This window comes from Ursus arctos, unplaced genomic scaffold (assembly GCF_023065955.2).
Source record: "Ursus arctos isolate Adak ecotype North America unplaced genomic scaffold, UrsArc2.0 scaffold_25, whole genome shotgun sequence".
NCBI classification, from domain to species: domain Eukaryota; kingdom Metazoa; phylum Chordata; class Mammalia; order Carnivora; family Ursidae; genus Ursus; species Ursus arctos.
In genome coordinates, this window is record NW_026622930.1 from 11464931 (window position 1) to 11492072 (window position 27142).

At 52.4% G+C, this 27142-nt stretch overlaps 1 protein-coding gene across 2 annotated transcripts in view; it reads right to left on the reverse strand.

The window, feature by feature from the left end:
• The window catches only part of SLC24A4 (solute carrier family 24 member 4), a 168099-nt gene that overhangs the window by 42404 nt on the left and 98553 nt on the right, over positions 1-27142 (reverse strand). The window contains exons 3-10 of one of the 2 annotated variants that reach the window (XM_044390051.3): positions 15358-15434; positions 12270-12344; positions 9813-9897; positions 9179-9282; positions 8299-8373; positions 5265-5290; positions 3478-3531; positions 1781-1866 (exon numbers count right to left, since the gene is read on the reverse strand). In XM_044390051.3, the coding sequence (XP_044245986.1) occupies positions 1781-1866; positions 3478-3531; positions 5265-5290; positions 8299-8373; positions 9179-9282; positions 9813-9897; positions 12270-12344; positions 15358-15434 (582 nt within the window). Of the gene's footprint in view, positions 1-1723; positions 1867-3477; positions 3532-5264; positions 5291-8298; positions 8374-9178; positions 9283-9812; positions 9898-12269; positions 12345-15357; positions 15435-27142 lie in introns of both variants that reach the window. The other variant, XM_044390050.3, reaches the window with a different exon arrangement.

Genomic DNA, 27142 nt, shown 5'->3' on the forward strand with positions numbered 1-27142 from the left:
AGGGCCCCACGTGGGCTGCAGCCTCAGGACAGCCGCCCACACAGCTCTACTTTGAGTAAGACATGCTTCCCACGGGGCACTAGGGAGGGGCCTCCTCCCTCGGCCACACAGGTGGGAGTAGCTCGGGGCTGGCACCTGAGGAATGCATGACCCCCCCCCCCCCTGGAATCTTTCTTCTTTGCTGTGAAGGTCCCGAGGGCCCCGGAGCACTGATCTCTGGGTACAAGACCGGGCAGGAGTCAGCCTCTGTCCTGAGGCATCGTGTGTGGGGATCTGCAATTGGGACCTCAGAGCTGCTGCATCTGCGGAGCTGAAATGCAAGCCAGCCGCCACATCCAGCCCTCCCCTCTGAGGAGGTTGGCCTGGAAACGGGCTCTCCCCTGGGTGGGCTGCTCGGCGTTTTGGCAACAGGACACATGCACACAGCCCCAAGCTCTACAGGCCTCCCTTCTCTGACCATCAGGGACGGGTGTCTGGCAGCTGGGCCGTAACCATGACTACACTGGTACCTGCCCCCCCCCCCCCACAGTTGGGTTTCTTCCTTCTCTTCCATACGGAAAGATTCATTCCTCCCTCAAGCACCTGCAACAGGTGCCTCCCTCAGGGGGTTACCTGAGATGGCACAGAACAAACTTGCCTGATGTCCAGGGGATGGAGCCCCTACCCTGATCCACCCCGGGGTGAAGACTAGTGAGGGGCCAAGGGGGACAGATTTCAGCCCCAATGTGTCCCAGACACAAGCAAACTGCCCCTGAGACCACCTGGGCAGTCACAGACACCACGAAGGAGTTAAAGTGGCCTCCAAGAGGACGTGGCTTGCCCAGGGCCAGGGGGAGCACGGAAGAAAGACCCTCACGTGGCCTGTCCACCTGTCATGCTGGTGAAGAAGGCCTTTCTGAACAGCGTGGGTGGAACTGGAGATGCCCGCCTAATCTGTTTTTCCATAATCTTCATTACAGAAAACTAGTCAGGCCCTAACACTCCCTGGGGGCTTGGGTGGGGAAGAATGGAAATGCTCTCCTCTTGCTGGCAGTGCCCCCCACCCCCAGAGGGAATCACTGAGTCACTGGGGGTATTAAGATGCGGTTGCCAAAGCAGCCGCCGGTCAGGCCTAGAGGATCGGGGGAACTCAGCAAAGCAACACGCCCTAGCTCCGGAGGCCCGGCACCCCAGACAAGGGGGCCAAAGTGAAGCCCAGGAGGCAAGGCTGCAGGCCCCGGCCCGGGCTCCCAAGCAGGGCTCTCTGGGGCCAGTCCGCCAGTCTGTGCATTCCTGCTCAGCTCTGTGGCTGCCCGCCCCAGGCCTTGCCGTTCCTCTGGGTGACGAGCCAGAGGTTTTTCCAGAACGGAGCTCTCCACGAGACCTGGGCCTGGCGTGTGAAAAATCACAGGGAGGCCTGCTCCTGTCTGCCACCCCAAGTCCTCAGCCTCCTGCCACTGGCCTTTTCCAAGGGTCAGAGAGGTAATTCGCTGCTTTTCGGAGGAGCCCAGCAGGCCTGAAACCTTCCTCAGGAGGCTCAGGAAAAGTCCCTAGGGCGTTACTGTGGACTCTTCATCCTTCTCTCCTCTACGCAAATGCAAATCCGAGCCACGTTTCCTCATTTAGTGCCCTGGGACCAAAGGTAAGAGGGTGACAATTTAGGGGTGTGTGTGTGTGCAGGAAAGAGAGCGGGAGAGTGGTTTTGGTGGCACAGCTTGGGCCACTCCTGTCTGCTCAGCCTTACCTTGCCCCAGCAATGGCATGGAGGGGTCATCAGAGCCACTATCACAGTAATCATTACCATCCTCCAGCTCACTGTTGACAGTGTTGCCATTGGCAATGGTCTTTTGTTTGATGGTGAAAAAGGCCTGCATCTTCACATTGTACCTGGAAGTTAAGGCAGGAGGTCAGAGCTGGGGGAGACACCTGGCAGGAATGTGCGGGGCTCCCCACCCCCTACACACAGTCAGAAGGCCCTGGGAGTGGCCCGTGGAGACAGCGAGGGGGAGCCGAAGGCTCTTAGCAGAGCTGACCGTCCCCCGACAGGACCCCTAGAACCTTGTGCGGTCCGAGGGCCTGCCCCACTGGGCTATTAGTGGCTTCCCAGGAGGCATAAGGAACCTCTGGTCCAAGAGCACGACCCATGCCTACTTATGCCCGTCCCAAGCTTGTCCTAACGACAGAAGTTCAGGCCAGCGCCAAGGGCAGCTCCAAGGACGTGTTACCAGGCTGGACTTCGCTCCCCCAGCCCCGAGTCCTGCTCCCGTGGGCTGCCTGGTGGGCCACGCCTGCACCCCGTGCAGCCACGTGCACCCCCCCACCCCTGACCCCAGAGAAGACACCATCTCCAGCTCTGAGCCCGGGCCGCCCGTCTCACTGAAAGGTGCTCAGAGAGCGAGCCGTTCGCGTGAGGACAAGCCTCCCGGACTCGGACAGGCGATCACCCATTTCCACCGAACCCTACGAACATTTGCCATAATAATAGGGATTCAGAGTCCCCTAAAACTCAGCGTTGTTTTTAACTCTTTCTGGGGGTGTGGACAAGAAGACAAAACCTAAAGAGAACTCAGCTCGGGGGGAGGTTTTTTTTTGTGTTTTTTTTTTAATGTGGAAAAATTGGGGGGACATAAAATTTGCCATTTTAACTCTTTTTCATGTTTAAGTGTCTGATTCACTGGCATTAATCACAGTCCCAGAACGTGTCGGGTGACCCGTCAGCATTATTTACTTCCAAAACGGTTGCAGCATCCGAACAGTTCTGTGCCCATTCATCAGTTAACCAGTAATCACCCTCTCCCCCACCCCCTCCCCCACTAATCCCTAACTTACTATCTCTACGGCTTGGCCTCTCCTGGCTACCTCGCCTAAGTGAAACCATACCATCTTTGTCCTTTTGTGCCCGGCTCCTTTCACTCAGCACGTTTGCAGGCCTCATTCACGTTGTAGCATACAACATACGACAGAAGGCCCTTTCCTTTTTTAGGGCTGAATAATATTCCTCACGGGCACTTTTGAGATCACACTGACCCGGGCAGTTTCGGAACTGCTTCCAGGGTGCACATCCCTGACCCACGGTCTGCACCCTCCTTCCTGAGTGGCGCCCCCTGCCATTGTGCCAGGCCGCGGCCCTGGCAGGTGGCTTGTATGAAGCCTGGTGCAGAAGTGAGGCAGCCCGGCTCTTTGAAAAGAGCATTACACGATCGGGAGACTTACAGCGACGGTGAGAAAGAGCGGTCAGCCGGGGCAGGCAGGAGCCCCGGGGAAAGAGATCTTGCTTGCCACCCGTCTTGGAGCGGCCTCATCCTCCACCCACCAGCCCTGCCTCCCCTGGTCCAGGTGTGGATAGAACCCCCCAAACAGTGTCTGAGCACCCCAGCGGGTACCCCCAGAGAAGCGGAGCTGGCTGGAAGTGACTGGAAGGTCTGTCATCAGAAGGCTAGAGCAGGAAGCGGAATGAGGCGCCAGCCTGCCCGGCGGGAGCTGAGAACAGCTACTTACTTCATGATCAGAATGTAAAGCGCGTACAAGATGATGAGCACCAGTCCTTCCCACCTCGGAGAGAGAATGAGACTGTGGTTAGGGCTGTGGGCCCGCCCCGGGACTGACGGCTAGGCCGGGGCAGCAGGGCAGGCGGTCCCGTGGCCCTCCCTGGCCCCGGCCCCAGGCACGCGGGGGAGCCATGCCAGCCTGTGGCCGGCTGTCATCTGAAGCCATCTTGGGAACAGAGAAGGCCGAGGCTGGGTTCTTCAGTGACACGGGGTCTTCAGGGCTCAGACAGCGTACCCACAGCCACCCAGAAAGCTGAGGGAGCAGGGCCACCCCCTCCCAGGACTCACAGAAGGGAGTGGCCTGGAGTCATACTGACTTGGTCCTAAGAGACCCTTATGCTCACCTGAGATTCTGGCTGGGGACCAGAGAGGCTGTGGGTACAGGTGGGGAGGGACCTGAAGAACTGCCCGGAGAGAGGGGCCAGCACAGGAGCCTGCAGGGCTGAGCCCTGGGGCGCGACGGGGCAGGGCAGGGGCCTTCCTGGGACGCACATCCCTGCTGCCCGGCAGACGCGGTGCCCAACCGCATACACAGCCGGGATCTTTGCAGCTCGGACCACAAGCTTCTAAGGAGGTACCGAGCTTCATTTGTTTGGTCATCTGACAGATGCATACTGAAGGCCTACTGTGTGCTAGGCGAGAGCTATGGTTGTTTCTGGAGCCCTCCCTCTGCTGACAGAGCCTGCAGTCCAGCAGAGCTGTGGAGAGACTTGTAGGTGACCCTGCTGCCACCACCCCCAACTCCATCTAAGGAAAGGAGACCCCCGATGAGGAGTGGCTGCCTGGCCCACATGGTGGCTTAGCGGCCAGGTCGGGGCCAAAAGCAGGGCCCATAGCACCTGTCTGCTCATGTCCTCAGCGAGGCCTCCTGAGCACATTCCCACAAACAGACACCCATGGGATGCTGACTGTGAATCACTGTCATGAAGGGAACATTTCTGTGGCTTATGGATGTACGATACATGCATATCATGAATACACCAACCTTTTAAGTTTCTGCTTTATGTATCTTAGTTAAGGAATCATTTCCTACCTCGATGTCATAAAGGTGAGTCCCTACATTTTATTCTGTTTTGTTTAACTTTGCTTTTTACAGTGAGAAAGAGAGAACAAGTACAAGTTGGGGGGGCGGCAGAGGGAGAGGGCGAAGCAGACTCCCCGCTGAGCAGGGAGCCCAACACAGGGCTTGATCCCAGGACCCTGAGATCATGACCTGAACCGAAGGCAGACACTTAACCGACTGAGCCACCAGGGGCCCCTACAGTAAGATCTTTAATTCATCTGGATTCTCTTCTTGTATAAGGTGGGAGGAAGGGACCTGATGTTATTTTGTTCTCTATTGACCCCTAGTTTCCCCAGCAGTATCTGAGACCCTCTCTCTAACTCACTGCCTGTCGTGACACCTGTCACATCCCCTGGCCAAGACACGGGCCCACGACTGGGTTCTTGGCTCCACAGTCCATTCTGGTCTATGCTTATCCCAGTGGAAAAATGCCGTACTGTTTTCATTATTTTAGCTTTATGTTATATTTCGTTATTTGGTAGAGTGGGAACACTTAGGGAAACAATCTTTGTCACTTTGAAAGAATAAAGGCATGATTGTTTTGCACCATGTCTTTTTACTTTCACAAGTGCATAAGCTCATGTTTGTAAAAATAATCTCAAAAAAGATTCAATGAACCCAATGAGGAAGGATAGGAACAAAAAAGGAACAAGAAACAAACGTTTAAAACTTACCACACAATTTCTTCATCGTATATGAACTGGAAGGCAAAAGAAACAAGGGGGGCACAGATTTATTCCCAAAGAACACACACAGACCCCTAAGCACTTGGAGCTCACACACGCTGCCTTGTTATTTTCACACAAAGCTGGGCTCCTCTCTCTGTTTCTGGGTTTCTCAGCTGCAGGGGACCTTTCCTTAGCCGAAACCCATCCCACCAATGCCACCGTGTGTGGCCCCAGGTTGGCGTGGGCCTCCTAAGAGAAATGGCCCACGCTTCATTACGCTCCAAGTCATGGACGGGGCCAGCCAGGCAGGGGCTGCCGTCAGTAAGGGAACAGGCTTGCTGAAATCAACACTCCTAAAAACTGAAAAGACACCTACCTGTCTTGTCTCCCTACAGTAAGGGATATTATTTTCATTTTTTTAAAGATTTTATTTATTTATTTGAGAGCGAGAGAAAGCATGAGCAGGAGGGAGGGGCAGAGGGAGAAGCAGACTCCCGCTGAGCAGAGAATCCCACATAGGAGGCTGTTCCCAGGACCCTGGGATCACGATCTGAGCGGGAGTCAGATGCTTCACCGACTGAGCCACCCAGGTGCTCCAAGGGATATTATTTTCTTAAAATAGAGAGAGACCTCTTTGGAGATTCTCAGGGCAAAGGACCCACTTGTACCATTTGAAAGGAGCCCAGGGCTGATGGTGGGGATGCCACGTTTTTTTCTGCAGAGGGCACGGACATTGCCCCACAATCCCACCCAACCTCTCTGACACAGACACAGATGAATGATGTCCCTATGGTCCAGGGGAGGGGTCCTAGGACCACCCCAGCCAGGTCCAGTGCGGACAGGAAGGTGGAATGGCTGCACCCACAAACTGATCTTGGAGACCAAGGGGCCCTGCACAGGATGCAAGCAGAAGCCAGGGGACCCACGGTGCCCCTCTCTCCTGGCTGTTCTGGTGGGCGGCATACATGGGAGCTGCCGTGGGGAGGCCACTTCCGGGAGGGGTCATCCTGGCAGGGCATCACCGTGAGGCTCCCCAAACTCTAGGCTCTGAGGAAGTGGCACTCAACAGAGCGGTGCCCAGCGCCCCCCTGGGGAACATGAGGACGTTGGCGGGGGATATTTTTAAGTTTATACAGCCCAGTGGAGGGCTACTGGCATTTAGAAGCAGGGACGGCCAGGGGCTGACCAGCCCAGAACATGTGAAATATGGCTATCAGAAGGTTTTCCCACATGTGGCCCACATCTTATTTAAATGTTTTGCTAGGGGCGCCTGGGTGGCACAGCGGTTAAGTGTCTGCCTTTGGCTCAGGGCGTGATCCCGGCGTTATGGGATCAAGCCCCACATCAGGCTCCTCCGTTATGAGCCTGCTTCTTCCTCTCCCACTCCCCCTGCTTGTGTTCCCTCTCTCGCTGGCGGTCTCTATCTCTGTCGAATAAATAAATAAAATCTTTAAAAAAAAAATAAAATAAATGTCTTGCTAAATATTCAGACAAGTTGGGGGGGGGGTGAGGAAAGACCTGAGCCCAGAACTCAACTCCACTGTACAAATCAAAGTACTTTTACACAGTTTTAATAAATATTATGTCATTTTCTAGTGAGGTAGATATCAGGCCAATGGAGGGACAGGTGGACTTGGCTAGGATTTTATCAGGAATCATTCATAATTTTGGAAAATCATGTCATCAATATCGGCATCGCTCACGGGGTCCCGCCCAGCACCCGGCCTCAGTCTGTGTGGGTAGTTTTCAGGCTCAGAGATTTTTCCATATGGGGGCAAGAGATTACATCATCCAGGGTTCTAGCATCTTCGTGCCAAAACATTCACATGCTGAAAGATGTGTTCTTTTATTATAAATGACTTTTGTCTTTAATCGTTTGGGCATCATGTTGATTTTTTTTTTTTAAATGGAGTACAGGTAAATTATTTTATCTGTAACTTTCGTTTTTGGGGTTGTGGTAGGCAGGGGTCCCAGTGGTCTCAAATGCTCCCAGTAAGCCCCCGCCTGACATTCATGCCGCTGCACCTGTATCTATGGTCGGGACCTAGGGGCTGGCTCTTCACAAACAGAATATGGCAAAAGTGATGGTTACCGCCTCCCAGACTAGGTTACAGACTCCCTTCCACCCTGGTGCCTTCTCTCCCCTGCTCCGAGGGAAGCCAGTGCGCGGTGGGCGCTGCCCTGTGGAGCAGCCAGCCAGGAAGGATCGGAGGAGGCCCATCTGCAGCCCCATGAGGGATCCCCAAAGCGGATCCTCCCCCAGGGAAGTCGTGTACCCTGGCCAACGCCTGTGAGAAACCCTGGAGCAGAGGACGCAGGAAAGCCACCCCCAGATTCTGATCCATAGACAAGAAGAGCAAGAAATACTTGCTCTTTTAAATTGCTGAGTTTGGGGGAAATTTGTTATGCAGCAAGAGATAATTCATACAAAGGATGGGACTGTCCTATACAGTTGGCTCTAGATCTTGTAAGATTGAGAACTGTCTCTCTGGGGCACATTCCAGAAAATCTGGGCACACTACGTGCGTCTGCCCTCATGCCACCACTTGGATTGAAACAGCTCCCCTGCGGATGGCACAGTCCTCAGCGGGAGCCGGTGTCATGTGCTTCAATGTCACGGGCCATGGTGTCACCCTAGCCCTCAGGGGACCCCTTCATGACCCCCATACTTATAGACCCTAGAAATCTCTGTTCTAGCTCTTCTGCTTTTCTCCCTCTTCCCCCAGCTGCCCACCCTGCCTGTCTCCAGCCAGCCTCTCTCTCTCCTGCTCTGTGGTAAGTGGTGAACCCAGAAACTCTGATTCTCAGGTGATGGGCTCTAAGGGAGGCTCTGAGGGCCCCTGAGGAGCAAAGTGCTTGAACTTAACCGCATGGACCATGTGACATATGCTTTGACGTTTCCAAGGCCTTTTTCATTCAGGGTGGTCCCTGGATTTGCTCCTTAACCAGGGTGTCAGGCAAGGGAGGTGCAGTGGGGAGAGAATGGATTATAGCATGTACCAGTTATAGGGGACAGAGACGGGCAGGGGCGATAACTCACAGCAATGAGCACGATGACAGAGAGGGTGTAGTACACGGAGTCTCGGCACACAGCCCACCACGTCAGACGGACCACCTGCCAAGCAAAGGGCTGTCAGCTGCTGCTGGCTGGGGAGATGGGGGGGGATGGTGCGGGGAGGGGCTTTCTCACCACCCCCAGAGCCCCACAGGGGCAGGGATGTGCCCGTGGAGCTCCTCTGAACTGTGCCACTGGAAATAAATCTTTCCTGGCAGCTCAAGGCCACCCAGTGTCCTTTATTATATTTGGGGAACAGAACCACGGAATGTTTGTAAGTGATGGCCAAGCTGTCCCCTGCTCCTCTGAGATAACAGTGTCTCATGTCGCACAGCAGAAGCCCAGGGTCAAGGCAGATGCCGGAGGCATTAGCTTTCCCCCTAATGCCGGAAGCTTCTGGGGGTAAACTAGCTGCCCACCTCTACCTCCCTTGGCCAGGTAGGGCCTACTCCCGAGCCTGACTCTCTGGGGACGAGTCTAATGCCCCCCCATGGCCCTGAGGACCAGGAAGACGCTGATGGGGTGTCGACAACACGTCAGCCTCCTGCTCCTTGCTAAGGAGGCCAAAGGCAGGCCTCATGCACTTCCGGAATCTAGCTCAGGGTCAGGGTTATAGGAGGCACCTCTCAACTATCTGGTGCTGCTGAGTGAACGCTCAACCTCGGCCCGGACAAGAGAGCGGACGCTGTCCTGCCCCTGGAGCCACCGGCGCTGGACGTGGAAGGAACGTCAGACACCACTCGTACACGTGAGGACCTGGGCTTGCTCACAGCCTCGTTCGGTCAAAGGCACATCGAAGGCTAGGCCCCAGGTTCCCCCACTGCGGTCCCTTACGTCACGCTAGGAAGGGAGACAAACCACTGACCTGCCCTGCAAATAATCCACAAACGCCAGTTATACACAGGATGTTGAACACGGCGGAGCCCACGATGGTCCCGACCCCGACGTCTCCGCGGGTGATGAACACGCCTGGAACGGGAAAGGCGGAGATGCCCCTGTGCCTGCCCTGCCCCGGCCCCAGGCCGCCGTGAGGTCTGTGTCCCCAGCCCCACGGTCGGAGGGAGCTGCTCTCACCACCGCAATGCCTGTGGGGCTGAGCGGAACGGCAAAACCAGAGAGGAGAAAGTGTCCTGGGGGACCAGCCACTCCACTCCTCCTGCTTTTTAAAACAGCTTCATCAAGATATAATTCACATGCCATACAACTCACCCATTTAAAGTATATAATCCAGGGTTTTGGTATAGTCACAGAATTGTGCGAGTGTCACTGCAATCCAATTTCGGAACATCTTTATCACCCCCAAAAGAAAGCCTCTACCCACCAGCCCTTCACCCCATCACACGCCCCAGGGAACCACGGCTTCACTTTCTGTCTCCCCAGCTCTCCCGTTCTACAGTCGAGGAAACAGAGTCTCAGAGCTGACAAATGCCCTCGCTGGTCAGGGCACCAAACCTGGGTTCTCTCTGGACCCTGTGTCCCCGGCTGGTGGGATTTCTTACCAATAACGGAAGCAAACAGCTCGGGCGTCGAGCTTCCCGCAGCCATGAAGGTGGCTCCAGCCACGTCTTCACTCAGATGAAGCTTCTGAAACAGAAGTGACCACAGACACTCAGGCTGTGAGGTGGGGACAGTGGACACGCCCACTGGACCCTCCCACAGCCAGGGAAAAGCGTGGGCAGCTGCCGTGGCCAGAGTCAGGGGCCTGAGCTGGCCGTGTCGCCTCCCGGCCCCCTGAGCACACGCCTCTCACTACTCTGTCGGCCACTGGACCCAGAGTCCCCTGTCCCCTTCCCCTGCCAGTTTCTGCTCATGCCGCTAAACGAGGTCTCCTCTCCAGCTGTACACCCAGAGCCAGCGGGTCCCCGGGACGGGTAGAAGAGTCTAGTCTTCCCATTAATGAAACGCAGATCACCGAGCGAGGGTCTGAGGATTATGCTCTCGCCTTCCCCACCGGACGATGAGGGCAGAGGGTCTGTTCCACCCTTGGATTTCCAGTGGTGCTCAGTGGGGGAGCCACCTCCAGAGCCCACGCAGACTTCGGGGACCACACAGACTTCTACACATCAGGGCTGTGGGACCTGGACGTCTGGCCCTTGCATTCCAGAAGGCCTTCTCCACGGCAGGCCCGACGCCCATCTGCTCACGGAGACAAAGACCCAGACACCCTTTCTCCAGGGATGAGGGCTTAGGGTAGAGCTGTAGCTCTGTCAAGACACACTCTGCTTGGCAAGGCTGTGCTCCAGCCACAGAGGCCCATCTTCTGATCAAGAATGTGGTGCCGGGGGCTTCTGATGCTGGGAGAAACCACGAAGGTTCTGGGTCTCCCTGAATACCAACGTGAAGGCACCTACTCTGTGATACTCAGAAGGCCTCTGGGCGGGGCTCGGTGTCCTCCTGCATCCACTTTCCAAAGTACCCTGGGCGGCCTGGGGTTATAGGAAGGGGTCCCTCAGAGGGGTCGGAGCTCTGGGCTTCTGTCAAGCACTGACCCCCCAGGGCAGAAGCCCGGCCAGCTAACCTCATCAGTTAGGAGAGGGTTCCACAGAAGATGTCCTATCATCAGAGCATCTCCAGTATCTTCTAGCACAATACAAACCGTGCTACCTCCTATTCTGTCTTTGCCTGGGCTATTCTGTCCTCCTGGCGTGCCCTTCTCTGCCCTCTCTGCTAGGAGAAATCCTTACCACTTCAAAAGTTTAGACCAAATACCACTTCCTCCATGAAGCCCTCCTAGGCTTCTCCTCAGCAGAGACATTGCATCCCTCCTTTTGGCTCTTCAGGCCTTTGATGGCTCTTACTGAGCCCCTTCCAGTGGATCTGCCCACAGGGCCAGGACCATCCCCCTCACTCACATCTGTGTCCTTACTGAGACAGGTAACCTGGAGGGGCACTTCCACTGGCCACCGTCCTGTGCATTGGTCGCCTATTCCCAGAGGCCATTTCCTGATTCTCTCCATACACTCTTTCTCTGGCTCAACCCGCTCACTGACCCCCAGTCCGGTCTGAGCCGGGTGAAAGGTGAAAGCAAGGGGAGACCAGGGGAGGGGAAGGCCTTTGCACCCCACTGCCACCTTCCTCACTCTTCAGGAGGCCCAGGTCAAAAAGTCCCTGTTCTGTGCTCAGCAGCAGGGAAGCACCTGTCCTAACCAGCTGTGTCCCCGGCTGCAGATGTCACAACAACAATATGGCCTCTAGTAGCTGGGAGATTTCACAGGGACGGAGTATGTGCCAAAGCCCAGAGCCCCCTGCACACAGTAGGTGCTGGAAACAGAGGTAGTTTTCTTTCCTTGGTTGGAGGCCAAGGGTAAGGCAGAGAAGAGAGATACAGTGGGGCCTTTTTTTTTTTTTAATTTTTAAAAAGATTTTATTTTTAAGTAATCTCTACACTCGACGTGAGGCTCAAACCCACAACCCCGAGATCAAGAGTTATAGGCTCTATGGACTAAGCCGGCCAAGCGCCCCAGCCCTGGAGTCTCTCTTACATGCGAGGAGAGAGAAGACAAGAAAGTTACAAATTCACGAAACAGTTAGAAGGAGAAAATGTGAGCCTGCGAACACTGGAGCGAAGGGCATCCCTTGCTCAAGACCTGCAACCTCCCCCCAGACACGGACCCCCACCTGGCCCCTGCCACCTGCAGCTTGTTATGGGAAATGCTCCCTGCCCGAGCAGGTTTGCCTTCACCGGTGACAGCCTGCTGGGCCACCAGAGGTTCTGGGTGGTGACTACACGTCACCGGGAGCCTTTTCTTCTGCCCAATCGGGGAGAGGACGCCCCCTGCCAACTCCACTCTGGGGTTTTCAAAGCCAGGCTTTGCCATGGCCACACTTCACCACCACAGTGCTCCCTGCTCGGTCCTTCTCGGCCGGGCCCTGACGTGTCCCGTGTGCTTGGTCGCCCCAGGCCCCCCGTCCGCCTGCCCGGCTTGGCTGTGGGATCCCATGTCTCCCCTACGTACCTCGCAGATCTTCTCTAAAGACGGAACGAAAAAGTCATCGCAGACTATGGCCAAGGCATAGAACATGTACAGAGCCTGAGGAGGAAACGGGAGATCGTCAGCGAAGGCACCTGCTGCGAGGAGGTGTGGCTGGCCGGCCGTCGCGCCCCGAACCAGGCTGCCGTCATGCCCTGCCAAGGCAGAGGCCGAGGGCACAGAGAGACACACAGAGGACTATTCCAGCAACGCAGAGATTTGCTGCATCAATCCCCTCACAAGCAGACAGGGAAAACGAGGCCCAGGGAGGGGAAGTGATGTGCTGGGCAGCAAAGGGGACGAGAGCTCAGGCCACATGGTCTTGGGCTCCTTTCTCTCTGGTTAAAGCACCAGCTCTCTCCCCGGCACCAGAGTCTGCTCTCGGAAGGCCAACCGAACCCTTAGGGCTAAGAAGGAAAGCATTTAGAATCACCACTTTAAGAGTTCAAAATAAACAATCCTGATCTTCCCCTTTCATTTTTAGTGAAGGTGCCATCTCCTTCTTCCCACCTGGCCACCCCCTGCTGGAATGAATGGCAGGTGGAGAGCTAGCAGTTCCCGGGATGCTGCCTAATGTTGGCAAAGGTTAAAATACACCAGCCATTCACACGGGAGGTGCATGGTACCAAGAGAGTTCAGATTCTAATGCTGATTCTGGGACTTAGTTGCCAGGACTTTGGATAAGTCACATCTCCAGTTCTCAGTCTCTTCATCTGTTTGATGACAGAGTAAGGACAGATCAGTAGTTTTCAAATGGTTTTATATACAGAACCCCTCCCTGTCCTGTTCATCCAACATGGTTTCACTGAGCTCATCCTATGGGCCAGGCGCTATTCTAGGCATCAGGGATCCGTGGCTCACCTGCCAGGAAAAGCCTCTGCCTCCTGTAACTTACCTTAGTGGGGCATATAGGCAAATAACATGTAGCTGTTGGGAAAAGGCAAGTGCAAAGGTCCTGAGGTAGGAGTGTGCTTGATGCCCATGAGGAACAGCAAGGACACTAAGGCAGATAGACCAGAGTGAGACTGAAGTGGAAAACAGAGGATGTGAGGTTGGAAGGCCAGGCCCAGGACCCATGGACAGATGGGACTTTGTGCTGAATGCCGAGGGAAGCATTTCTTTCCTCAAAGACAAAGTGATACGGATGCTCTGTTCACAAAAATGGGAAAGGCTGGGCTGCTTCAGCAAAAACACCTGTGCAGTTGTCGGAGTAGCTCACTAATGAACTGTGATTAAAGGAACTGGAAGATCTATGAGCTGTGGCCATGGCCTCCAAGGCAGGTGTCTACTGTAGTCCAGGCATGGCTGTCCCTGGATCGGACTCATTACCTTTTGGGGGTGGGGGGAAGCAAAAAGAAACAAATATGGGGGGTTATGGGTGAAGGAGAGAGAACAAGGGGAGAGAGACCTGCTATAAAAATCTCAGGATACGGACTTGAATTCACATCCCCAGAAATTCCCCCCAACATTAAATCCCACACAAAGGGGAGGCTGGAGCTCTCTTGATGCCCTCGGAAACACTTAAGAGAAAAGGAGGCCAAGATGGCCCCACACTGCTCTGCTGGGCAATTCTGAGAAGCTTCCCAGCACTGCAGACAGAAACTGGCTTCAAAGCTTGAGCCTTTCCTTGCTCTTAAAGAAGGGGTCAGGAAAGATTTTCTGAAATGGTCAGACAGTAAATATTTCAGTCTTGACAGGTCGCACCGTCTCTGCCACAAGGACTCCGCTGCTGTAGAAAAGAACACGGAGTGGGCATGGCTGAGTTTCAATAAAACTTTATTTATAAAATCAGGAGGTGGGCTAGATTTGGCCCTCTAGCCATGGTTTGGCTATTGTCTGCCCTACAGGGCTCCTGCAAAATTCCTGAGGTGTTCTCAGGTTCGGGAGAAAAGGTTTTATCTTAGCAACGCCAAGACTTTCCCAAGGCAGAACCACGGAACTATGGGATTCATTCGCCAAACCCACACCCTCTTAGTCAAAGAGGAGGGTGTGGGAAAGCCCGAGGAACTAGAAAGATAAGAACTCTACTACAGAAATACACAGGCCTGTCATTCAATATTTGCCTACAACCTTCATTTTCATTAATGGTTTATCCTGTTAATTAAAACTTCACTCATTCACCATTCTCAGGTGGCTACTATCTCCGCCAGAATCCTAGCTTCCACTTTCTGAATTATCTCTTGCAAAGACTAATACTTGGTGGGGCTCATAGAAGCAAATGGTGCTGGGTGGTTGGGGACCTAATTAGAGGACAACTTGCCATGTCCCAGGTAGAAAAGCACTTTCGTTTCCCCACACCATACAACAGGGCTGGCAAACTTTTTCTGCAAAGGGACAGAGAGTAAATATTTTTGGCTCTGTGGACCACACCACCGTGTTACAACTACTTTGGGATTGAAGCACGAAAGCCGCCGCAGAGATTACAGAAGTGATAGGAACGGCTGTGTTCCAATAAAACTTTATTTACAAACACCGGCAGTGGCTTCAGGCTGCAGTTTACTTACTCCTGGCAGAGAAGAGCAACTTCTGCCTATAATTTAGGTTTGGACCCGCTATTTCTTTTTGAATTGGTATTTGACTTCCACCATTTGTCCCCCAAGGCTCATCTGAAGACAGAGGGAAATTCGAGGAAGAGTGCACCGGAGTTTTAAATTATAGTTATGTCAAGGTGGTGAGATTTGGGGTGGGGGATCATGGGAGTCATGACAGCAAGCACGCACAGAGCACTTCTTGTGTGTTGTGCAAGGTCTAGGGCACTTGACTCACATCCACGCATGTTCACACATCTGGGAAAGATGCTGTCACTCCATTTTTATGAAAGGAGAACATGGAGCCCGGGAAGACCTGGAATCTCGTCTCGGCTCTTGGGGTCACTTGCTGTGCAACACAGAGCCAGTCACCGACAGCTTTAAGATTCTGGTATTTTGTGGTTCAAATGGGTCCAGCACCTGTCCCCCAGGTACTGTCTTACAAGGACGGGGCATCTTTGACACGCTGTGCCTCGGCCATGCTCTGCAGACACGCTTCTCCTGTCTGAGGGGTAGGAACAGCCCATCCCACCCGGGCCACTTACACCGAGGATATGCAGCAGGACGGCTCCGTGTTGTCGCTCCTTGTTGGAGAACAGGTCTGCGGGGAACTCGTGAATCGCTGGAAGACAAGAGGACACGGCAGGGTGTTATCAGCGGGCCTCGTGACGGCCTCACTAGTGGCGTGGGAGTCCCCCGTGGAACTGTAGAACTTGCTAGGCTTTGGACTGCCCTGGGAGGGGGCTGGCCAGTTACCGCTCCTGAGTCCACGGCACGCCTGCGCTCTTCAGAAAACATGGCTGAATACTGAATTATCCACGGATGTTCTAGAAACTCGGGGTTGATCAAATTTAACGTAATCCTTGCAATTTTTTTTTAAGTAGGAAGCACTCCCTACCCACTAGGATAGCAAAGAGAAATAATAACAAATAGTAGCAAGGACATAGAGAGGTTGGAGCCCTCCTAACTGGCCAGGGGGTACAGCTGCTGTGGACAGACAGTCTGGCAGTTCCTCAAAAGGTTAAATATCGAGTTACCACACGACACAGCAAGTCTAATCCCAAATATCTGCCCGAGAGAAGTGAGAACACGTCCACACACAACTTGGACGGGGATGTTCATGGTAATATTCATAATCGCCAAAATATGGAAACAACCCAAGCATCCACCAACAAATGGATAAATAAAATGTGGTCTAGCCACACAAGGGAATATTTGGCCATACAAAGACAAAGCACGGACACAGGCTACAACATGGAGGAGCCCTTATGGAGGAAAACACAAGACTACATATTGCAAGATCCCATTACTATAAAATGTCCAGAAGAGGCAAATCAAGAGACAGAGGTAGATTAGTGGATGCCTAGGGCTGGAAGGTAGGATGGCTTGGGGGCCAACCATTAAAGGGTGCAGGGTTTCTTTTGGGGTTCATGAAACTGTTCTAAAATTGTCTAATGTTTGCACAATTATGAACACGCTAAGAGCCGCCCAGTTATATACCTGAAATAGATGTATGGTATGTGAATTCTATCTCAATAAAGATGTTACTAGAAAAAAAAAAGTAGAAAAATGTCAAAATACACCAAACAGAGAAATCAGGGGATGGTTCCTCGCTTCGTCAGAGTCTGATCACGTTCCCAGCAGAGAGCTGGGTCCCGAGTGGCTTCAACGCCTATTTGGATCTGTTAAAAACGCAATCTCCGTCGACAGCCAGGCTGCGGCGGGAAACGGTCCGTCCCACTCGGGAGGGCAGGTTCTCTGCAGTCACGCTGCCTCAAGGTTCAGATCCTGCCTCAAACGTTTGCAGCGGTGCCAACAGGGACAGTTCCTTAACCTCTGTGTGCCTCAGTTTCATCATCGGTAAAATGGTGAGATTGATTTTAATAATATGCCTTACTTTTTAAAGTATCTCCACGCTGTGGTGAATTTCAAACTTGCCCTCCCAGGATTCTGGGATAGGATTCCCTCGCCACTGCCAGGTCAGAATTGAGAAGCAGGCTCACCGCTCACACCGGAGTCATTTCTGGTCCCCTGTCTCCCTGCCAGAGCTCAAGGACAGGTGTTCTCCTGCAAAGCACTTCCAGCTTCTCCCAGGCCCACCGGCCCCTCGTCTTAACCTCTCCTCCTGCCCATGATGGATCTGTCACTCCAGATGGGGAAGCCAAGATCCCAGAGAGGTCGTGACCTCGGCCGAGTTGGGGATAGCGGTGCTGGCATGAGGAGGAAAAGCCCCCCAGCTGCATACTCTCTCCGTGGAACCACACACACACCGGGAACACGATTGATGGGAGTGAGGCTCCACGTGGTCTCGGACCAGGACCCTAGGTTGAGACACAGCAAGGTAGGGAATGAGGGCCGAGAGCACTGGCCCCTGTCCTCTTATCTGCTGGACCCCTCAGGCCCACTCAGGTACCAAGTGTGTTGCCACTGGCATTCCACCATCTTGGGTCACCAAGTACCATGTCACAGTCCCTCCTTTGGCCCCAAGAATGCCCCTATTGGGGTGTTACCCCCACTGCTCCTGTTATGGGCTCTCAACATCCTGGATGGTGGGCGGCCCTGTGATGTGCAGAGCCGTCCGCATTAAGAATCAAACACTCAGCTTTTGGGGTATCACCCTTGAAATTCCCGAGGGATCGGAGCAACTCATTTGCTTCTTGGGCCTCAAAGTTGACAGGGAATGAAGGAATAATTCCTTCTCACCCCACTCCCCCATCCAAGATGACCAATGGATGAGAACTTTGTGAAGGTCATTTCTGCATTTCCCTGGTTGGACACTCCCACAGCCCCATGCCTTCAGCACATCAGCTGGACTGGAAGCTTCTAGAAGGCGGGGATCCACACTGCTCTGTATTACATTCTCCGTGCCTTAGCCAGGCCTGGCACACAGCGGGCTCCCAAAACACTTAAACAGTTGATTGAATTAAAAAATGATAAAATACAAAAATACCAATCTATATCCTCTCATCCTATTAGAATGCTCTCATAAACCGCTTAAACACCTAGAATGACACCAGCTTCGTGATGGGTGCTCCATAAATACTCACCAAGAAACTTCCAGGACAAAAAAAAAAAAAAAAAAATCCCTTCTCTGTAAATATAATTTGGCCTTAAGCTCTGAAAGCAATGATTTCTTCCTTATGTGGAAAATCTTGTTTTTTAAGACCAGATTCTCCTGCAAGACCTAGAAAACATCAGCTCCCCAGACACCCAGAAAATGTTCCCACTTTAAAACAAGCAGCCTTTAATGAAATATGGATTCTTTCACTTTTTTTTCCCCCCTGTAATCAAAATTCTGTAATAGAACCGCTGCTGTCATTCCAAGAGGCGGGGGGTGTCTGTTTCCAGGTCTGCCGGCTCAGAGATGGTCATTGTAAAGGGGAGGCTTGGCATTCCTGTGGCTGACGTCTTGTTTTTCCAGGAGAAATGGAATGGTCTGGGATATTTCAGGGTGGATCAATAGACGTTTCTGCCCTGAAAATTCAAGACCGTCCTGATTCTCCGAGTCAGTGTGCTGAGAGAGCCGGTGATTTATTCAATCCTGGGAATTCTTTGAAAATTAGAATAAAGTAATGTGCCTTTCTGCTGGGAGGACGTATCATCTGGGCTCCAGCAGGGAGGAGATATGGATTATAAACGGCTTTGTCCTTGGTCGGAACAGGCTTCTACTCGTTCAGCCATAGGGCCTTGCTTGCTCTGCAACCCCACATAGAAAGCGGAGGGTGGCAGAGGGGAGGGCACGCCATCCAGGACTTAATTTCGCCAGGCAAGACGGAGTAACCAGCAGAGTTATCAGCTGCTCATGGCCCACTGCCCTCTGTATCCACCCAAGTCTTCTGGACACATCCTGAACCCACGAGGCAGGCCCTGCAGCCGTAAATGTCCCTCCCTGTTTCGCAGGAGAGGCTCAGAGGGGAAAGTGACCAGTTCGGGGACCCTCGCCATAGAAGCCAGGACTCACCGCGGAACCGCACGTTCCTTGTTTAGGGGTAGGGGCTGCCTCTCACACGGAGGGACGGCCCCCCGCAAAGGGGGAGGGAAGACCTGGATCGGAGTCTTGGCACAACTACCCACCGGCTTGTGGGACCCCACCTGAGTTTGTCCCTCCATTTCTTCAGGCACTCTGCTGCCACGCGAGGTGGAGGAACGGTCATTTGTGACTGTGTGTGGCTGCAACACGTGGACGGCCATGCTGCCCTCCCCAGTCGGTGGCTGGTAGCTGAGACCAGTCCGCTCCCTGGTTCAGGAATCGAATCCTCTAGAGACTGCCATCTGGGGTATGGGCCACGGAGCATGCACAGCAGGAACCCGATCCATCCCACCTCTGTCACCACCAGCAGCAACGTTAAACCAGGGACAGCTTATGCAGCTGCTCAGAGCACTGGTTCTAGAAGCAGATGGCGGGGTTTCAGGAAGGGCCTCTGCCCCTTGTTTATTACTTGCAGGACCTTCGCAAGTTGCTTAACACCTCAGGGACTGTTCCCTCACCTCTCAGTGGGGATCACTAAGCACCTACCCCCCTCCCCCCGCCCAGGCTGCTATAAAGTTTAAAGGAGGCACAGCGCTTAGCCCTAGTCAGGCGGCTGTCACCCAGGAGGGTTAACTTACAGACCCCACCCTGCATACAAGGCTATCCCCATTGTCGCAGGGGATGAGCCTTGGGTTTGTGAAAGCAAAAGGGAAGACAAAACCAGCTTAGTGGGGAAGAGCGGGAGACGGTGACTGAGATCAGACCAGCCACATCGGGATGTGGATGCTGGGGCCCCTTAATCCCGGCTTCCTGAGAAAAACTCTCCTCCCGGGCTTGCTGGGATCAGAAGCCCCCGGGCCCTGTTCAAGGTCACGATGCTTGCACTTGCACGTCTGTGAGGGGCCAAGCCGTCCCTTCTGCTCAAATCCCCACCAGGGAGGAGGGAAGAATCAAGGGGACAGGCACATGCGGCTTTTGAGGTCACGCCTAAGCCTTTAAGCTACAGAAATCTGGCAGGGGTGGGTGTGGGAAAAGGGAAGAGATGTGTCTGTGGGTGGAACTGAGCTCGGGGAACCAGGGACGAAGCCGGCACCCTGACACTGGGGGATGGGGTGGGGCGAGCCCAGGGAAGAGGAGGGGAGGGAAAGCTGCCCAAGACCCAGCAGCCTCTGCCCACCTCCCTTTTAGGATTCTTTCCTTTGGACTTTGGTGCCCAGAACTAGCTTCTCCATTACTTGTGGTTCTGAACATACCCCTCTCAGATGTCCACCTCCCTCCCATCCACCCACCTCCACTGTGTGCAGGGCAGGTGGGAGCTGTGTGTGTATGTGGGGGAGGGGTTCTTTCCCACTAGGTGCCTACCTGAATATTGGAGGGAAACTGTAAGGCCCATGGGGACAAAAGCATCTGCAACCCCCCTCTCCACCACAGCCTATAAACGAGACCCCTAGGCACACTTGAACTTTTCGTGGACAAACTTACATGGATGACGTCATTATAGTTCAGAAACCCTGAGTCAGTGTTGCCCTTTCAAAGCTCTGTATTTCTGCCAACATTGCCGCTCATTTTCAAAATGTATTCATTTGTTCAACAAGGTATTTGCTAATAGGTGTCGGACTTTCTGGGAGAGGGCAGATGGGATCCTGAGGCATCCGTGGGCTTGGCTGCTCCCCATCTCGGAGGGTGACTTGACTTTCAGAGAAAGCCAAAGTTCTCCAGAAAGCAGCAGGATGTCAAGATGGCAAATACCCCAATCCCAAGAGCGTACAGATCGATACGCATTTCTTGAGTGTTACTGTGTGCCAGGCACAAGCATTTACTGAGTCTCACAGATGTGCCCGTGAGGGGCTGGGGGCAGTAGGACAAGCAAACATGATTGAGAGACAGTGAGAAGCTTGCAGGGATGGTGGGGAGGGAAGCAAGCCAGGCCGCTTACCGACCTGAGGGGGCGCAAGCAGCAAGCCCATGGAGTGAGGGGCACCTGCATCAAGTTTCAAAGGCTGCGTTGCAAACCTCCCATCCACCACATTGACCCCGAGAAGACCACTATCCCCATTTCTTGATGAGGAAATGGCGGATCTGAAAAGCTAGACTGGCCTATGGTCACACAGCCACGGTTTGGCACAGGCAACGAGAGGAGGGCCCAGGCGGGAGCCCAAACACCAGGCTCTTCGCCAGAGCATTTTACCCGCAACAGGTGCACATCGGCGTGAAGGTTTCCTTTACCCAAGGATAGGCTCTGTAACCCCAGAAGCTCTAAGGGCCAGGGCAAGGATAGGCTCTGTAACCCCAGAAGCTCTAAGGGCCAGGGCAAGGATAGGCTCTGTAACCCCAGAAGCTCTAAGGGCCAGGGCAAGAAGTACTCCTGAAAAGAGGACTGCACACGCATGCCGTAGGCCAATTCTGCTGGTAGTCCATGGCCCACCCATGCGGAGGTCTTGTCCATTACTCCACAGATCCAGGGAAACCTGTCACTCCTCTTCCTCAACCTACTTGAAACATTTAAGAACACTGACCACTTCTTATTTATGGATGTATGAACATATGAATGAATGAATGAATGAATGATCGATCTATCCACCTACCCACCGATCCACATTACATATAGAATCCATTCTTTGGGGCACACACTGCCGTGGGTCTTGAGATCCACCCATCACATCCCAAGACAGCAGAGTTCTATCACCCCCAAAATTCCCTCGTGCTGACTTTTTATAATCAACTCCCCCCCACACCCCATTCCTGGCCACCACTGATGTGTTTCCTTTCCCTACAGCTTGCCTTTCCCAGAACGTCCTATCAATGGAGTCCTACAATATGCAGCCTCTCCTTCTGGTCTCTTTTGCCTGCTTTGGTCTGGCTTCTTCCACTTGACAAAATGCATTAGGATTCACCCACGCTGCTGTGCGATCCCACCTCCATGCAATGTCCTCACTTAGCTTCTCCCCCACTATCCTCACTTGCCCGGTGTCCTTTAGAGCCTCCCTTCCTTCATGGAACCCCGAATACTGTGGTTTTCAGAGCTCTTCCCAAGCCCTCTTTTCTCTCCATCTGTGTACCTCCCCACATGATCTTGGCTTTGACTTCCTAATCTCTGCAGACCTCTCCCAAATCCCAGTCTTTCCTGAGCTCAAGACCTAACACACCCAGCTACCAACTGATTGTCACACCTTTGCCATCCTACGAGTACCTTAAACCTGTCCCCAGTGAGTGGCCCACCATCCATGTTGGTCCGTATGAAAGACATCCTGGTGTTGGTCCGTCCTCCTCCTCCATGCTCTGTGGTGCGTGGACAGAGCCAACGGCTTCCAGCTTCCAATTCGACTTCCTTCCGTGAGCCTCCCCGTCAGGGACACTAGTACAGTGCACGAGGCGGTGCACTGCACAGTGACACATACCAGCCCTATTCCCTGCTCTGTGGAGTCTGGACTACCTTGAAGCTAGGGCTCTGCATGAGAAGTAGGTTCTGCCAACCTAGGGGAATGGGAGGAAAGAGAAGAGGCAGAGGGGTTCTTCGTCTGGCAACCCATGTTACAGAGATGGAAGTGTAGAGAGACTCTCCTGGCAACCGCACCCACTTCCTTATTCTCCCCAAGGTTGTCCTTGAACTCGATCTTCCCATTTCTAGCTCCCGTTCTTTAAGCCTTTCTTACAATTTCATAAGCACATCATTCCCTGAATTGAAGTCCGTTCTGTTTAAAATGTGGAGAGGGGCTTCTATTTCCTGCATGGAACGCTGACGGCTACCCTCTGCCCGCTTTCAGCCAGTGCTCCACGGGGTCCTGGCAATCTCACCTCCCACGCGGCTTGTGTTCACCCACTTCTCCCGCTCTGCCAGCCTCTCCAGGTCATGTCTTCTCTTGATCTGCCCCCTTCTGTGTTCTGCATGCAGCCAGACCAGCTCCTCCACCGGCGCGGAGGGCTTGAAGCCCTTCAACGGTTCCCAACTGCTCTGAGGATAAATGCCCCCGTGGGCACAGGTTGGCCCCACCATCTTTCATCTCCTCCTGTCACCTGCCCTCCCACGCTGGCTCTGCTCTGGTGGGTGGGCAGTAACTGTCCGTGGAGTGAATGAGTATTTGACCTTCGACCTCCCTTCAGACGCAAACCCACTAGAATGAGCTCAGCCCAAAGGATGCCCAAGGGATGGGCTGGCCGGCCCTGCTTCCTCAGCTCTGGCCTTCCAAGGTGTCGCCTGGATGCTGAGCCATGACCTTTCCCAGAAGGAAAGGGTTTGACAGAGATGCGCTTCCATTAAAAGCTGATCTTTCTTCAACCTTTCAATTAGTCGACTCTCTTTACGGAATATAAACTGTGAAGTGAATTTTTCAAAACAGAAAAAAAATTGCCTCAAAACACGCCATTCTCTCTCTCTCTGCTTTCTCCCTTGGTTAAAAATAGCCCCACGTTCTGAGCACTGACGTTTATTCTGAAACGATGTAAGCTAGACTGTAAGGCTGGGGAAGTAATTTAAATAGCTTCAAACTTCCATCATTTCAACTTATGTGTTTTAGAAACCACTCGAGTGCCAGAAACCAAAAGCAAAAAAAAAAAAAAAAAAAAAAAAAAAAAAAAAAAAAAATCGTGATTTTCCCCAAATTCTACGGTTTAAAATAACTTCACGAAGAACTTTATACCTTTCATGGGCAATAGCTGGAATGTCTAGGTTTTATACCATCACCCTCATGTCTCAACCAGGAGCAAAAATAATTAAATCATTGGCCTAACCAGCACGAAAAGGAGTTTAAAAATCCTATCTTTTTTTTTCCCCAGCACATTCCAAAAGAGATTAAACACCATGAAAAATAAAGATATGACTGGAAGATTCAGCAGTAGGACTGCTCTCTCCAGGAGCAACCACCGTGGAATTTAAGGGCCAGAAGAGGCTGCAGATGCTACCTGGCCCTGTTGTCCTGCACCCAGGACAGGGCTTGGCTTATCAAAATCACAGGGGCAACATCTTCTAAGCCGACACTGCCATCCCCACCTCCCTCCCCGGCCTGATGCTAACCGTCCTTGTCCTGCCCACGAGAACCACTTAACCCCCCATTTTAAAGGGGGAGAAAAGGACACCGAAGTCCACAGACATCAAGTGCTTTACTCAGTATCACAGCTACTTAGCAACAGAATGAAGAGCCCAAATGGACAAATGGACAATGGCCACACCATACAGGACAACAGAACTCTGACCCATGTGTCTGTGGCCAGACAATCCGGGAAGCCCAACCACGACTGACCCAGATGGTCAAGGCTTGGTCAGCGAGGGCCAGCTTCCCTACTGCTCATCGCCTCTTCCCACTCCAGACCAGCCAGAGAAAGCTAAATATGCTCCCTAAAATGGGTTGAATAAAACTTATATCCACCGAGGGGGCGCCTGGGTGGCACAGTCGTTAAGCGTCTGCCTTCGGCTCAGGGCATGATCCCGGTGTTCTGGGATCGAGCCCCACGTCAGGCTCCTCCGCTGGGAGCCTGCTTCTTCCTCTTCCACTCCCCCTGCTTGTGTTCCCTCTCTCGCTGGCTGTCTCTATCTCTGTCGTATAAATAAATAAAATCTTAAAAAAAAAAAACAACTTATATCCACCAAGAACCTTATTTAGAAATTAGATGAATGGATAAAGAAGATGTATGTGGTCTATATATACAACAGACTATGACCGAGCCATCGAAAAGAACGTAATCTTGTCATCTGCAATGACGTGGATGGAACTAGATGGTATTAAGCTAAGTGAAGCAAGTCAGAGAAAGACAAATACCATATGATTTTACTTATATGTGGAATTTAAGAAACAAAGCAGATGAACATGGGGGAAGGGAAGCAAAAATAAAATAAGACAAAATCAGAGAGGGAGATAACCAGTAAGAGACTCTTAACTATAAGGAACAAACTGAGGGTTGCTGGAGGGGAGGTGGGGGGGGAATGGGGTAACTGGGGGATGGGCATTAAGGAGGGCACGTGATGTAATGAGCACAGAATGTTCTATGCAACTTATGAATCACTGAACTCTACCTCTGAAACTAATAATACGGTATACGGTAATTAAATTGATTTTATATTAAAAAAAGAAATTAGATATATTAGCCTGCTAGGGTTACCACAACAAAATTCCACAGAGGAGCGGGCTTAAACAACAGAAATCCGTTTTCTCGCAGTTCTGGAAGCTGCGTGACCAAGATCAAATTGCCTACAGGGTTGGTGTCTGGTGAGGCCCCTCTTCCTGGCTTGGGGACAGCGGTCTTCTCGCCGTGTCCTCACGTGGCCTCCTCTGTGTGTGTGCAGAGACTGTGAGCTCTGCTATCGTTCCCGCTTCTAAGGGCCGATCCCATTGGATTAGGGCCCCCCTATAACCTTATTTAAGCTGAATTACCTACCAAGGCGCGGTCTCCAAATACTGTCACACTGGGGATAGGGCTTCATGATGACCTCAGAGGCCGCAGCGATGGGTCTATAAGCCGAGGAATGGCAAGGATCACTGGTGGCCACCAGAAGCCAGCGAGGGGACAGCAAACAGATTCTCCTCAAGAGCTTCCAGAAGGAAGCAACCCTTCAGATACCTTGATCTCAGATTTCCAGCCTCCGGAACCAGAAGAGAAAAATTTGTTGTTTTAAATCACCCAGTTTGTGGTCATCTGTTGTAACGAATGGAAACAAATATACTCCCCAAACCAATGCCTTGACATGCCCCGCTTCTAGTCAGCCTGCAGCCAGCTTCCCATGCCAATCCTCTCCCACCGCGGCCCACCCCCAGCCTCCCGCTCTCGCTATAAAGCTTCCCTACTCCCCTGCCTGCCATTGCATCTCTGCCAAAGACAAGTGATGGTGGGGGATTCCCTTGCTGCGGTAAACTGAGTCAATGTCAGGGATGCGTTCTCATTTAGGTGGCCTTTGTTGATTTCCACAATTCCAACAGCCACTGGTTGTGTCTCCGTGTCTATTTCTCCCACCCTAGGTTGAGTGCTCTCAGCGTGCCGTGGGGTCAATTCGTTCATATCAGTCCTGCCCCCACCTCTACCAGACGGCATCCAGCTACAGGACTGGGCCAAGAACGCACACCGTATACCTCCAGTGAGTCAGTAACCAAGGTTCTTGTTCATGGTACAACAATCAGCTCTGAGTGCTCACCAGGGGGCACACGGAGGCACTGAATTCATCAAAAGGACAGTGATTATTAAGGTACGCTATTTCTACTTGGGAACAGAGATGTAACTTTTTGTTAGCATGATATGTTTTATGTATAAACCATAAATAGCAAAGACATATATAGGGCCTACTGTATACTAAGCACTCTAAGTACCTCACACATAGTATTCCATTTAATGCTTACCATGAGCCTGTGAAATATTATCCTTAGTCCCATTTTACAGATGGGAAAACTAAGGCACAGAAAGGTTAAGGAAGTTGCCCAAGGACACACAGCAAGCATCAGAGCCAAGGCCGATACCCGGGTAATTCAGCTCTAAATAGCACTTGACTGTGTATCAAGAACCAGAAAATGTTTCTTCTCTTTGACACAACTCACCATTTGGTTTGTGTTCTAAGTGTGTCATTCAACATATAAGGGGAAAACCATAGAAGTGAAGAGTCCATTACTTCAAATGGTAAAACACTAAGTCACTCATTCATCCAGTAATAAGGAATTGGTTCTGTGGTCATGACACATTCCTCCAGTCCTTCCAGAAATGTTTACTGGCACCTGCCATGCCCCAGCACTGTTCTGTATCCTGGGAATACATCCATGAACAAGAACAGGCAAAGCCGCTGCCTTCGTGGCACATTTTAGATCAAGTGTCATTAAAAGAAGACATCGGATGTGAAAATAAATCTAATCATTAATGAAAGAACACACGAAATTGCGTGTGGTTTGTTTGCAGCTACGAACAAATAAGCAAATGCAAAGAACTGGAAAGAAACACACCAAAATCAATCCAGTGGGTGCAGGGGGTGGAGGAATCCTAAATGGCTTTCTCTCGCATGCTCCCCTCCGGCCCCACCCCAACGTGACCTCATCCTAATTATGCAAAGACCCTATTTGCAAATCAGGTCACATTCAGAGACACCAGGGATTAGGACCTCAACCTGTCTTTTGGGGGAACACAATTCAACCCACAACAGCGCTCATGTTGTTGACCTGATTAACTCCTGATCTATGGAACACAGGCACAGAAAATAACTCCTTGTAAAAGAGCTCTTAAGAAAATGCCCCAATGGCCATGATGAAGTCTGGTACATGCTCTGATTTTCCCAGGACCATCCTGATTCACATCTGCTTTCCAGAATGATTAACAGTGTCCCTTCACTCTCAAAAGTGTCCTAGTTTGGATGATAAATTTCATGGCCACTCTGTTCATTAAGAGTCCAGTGA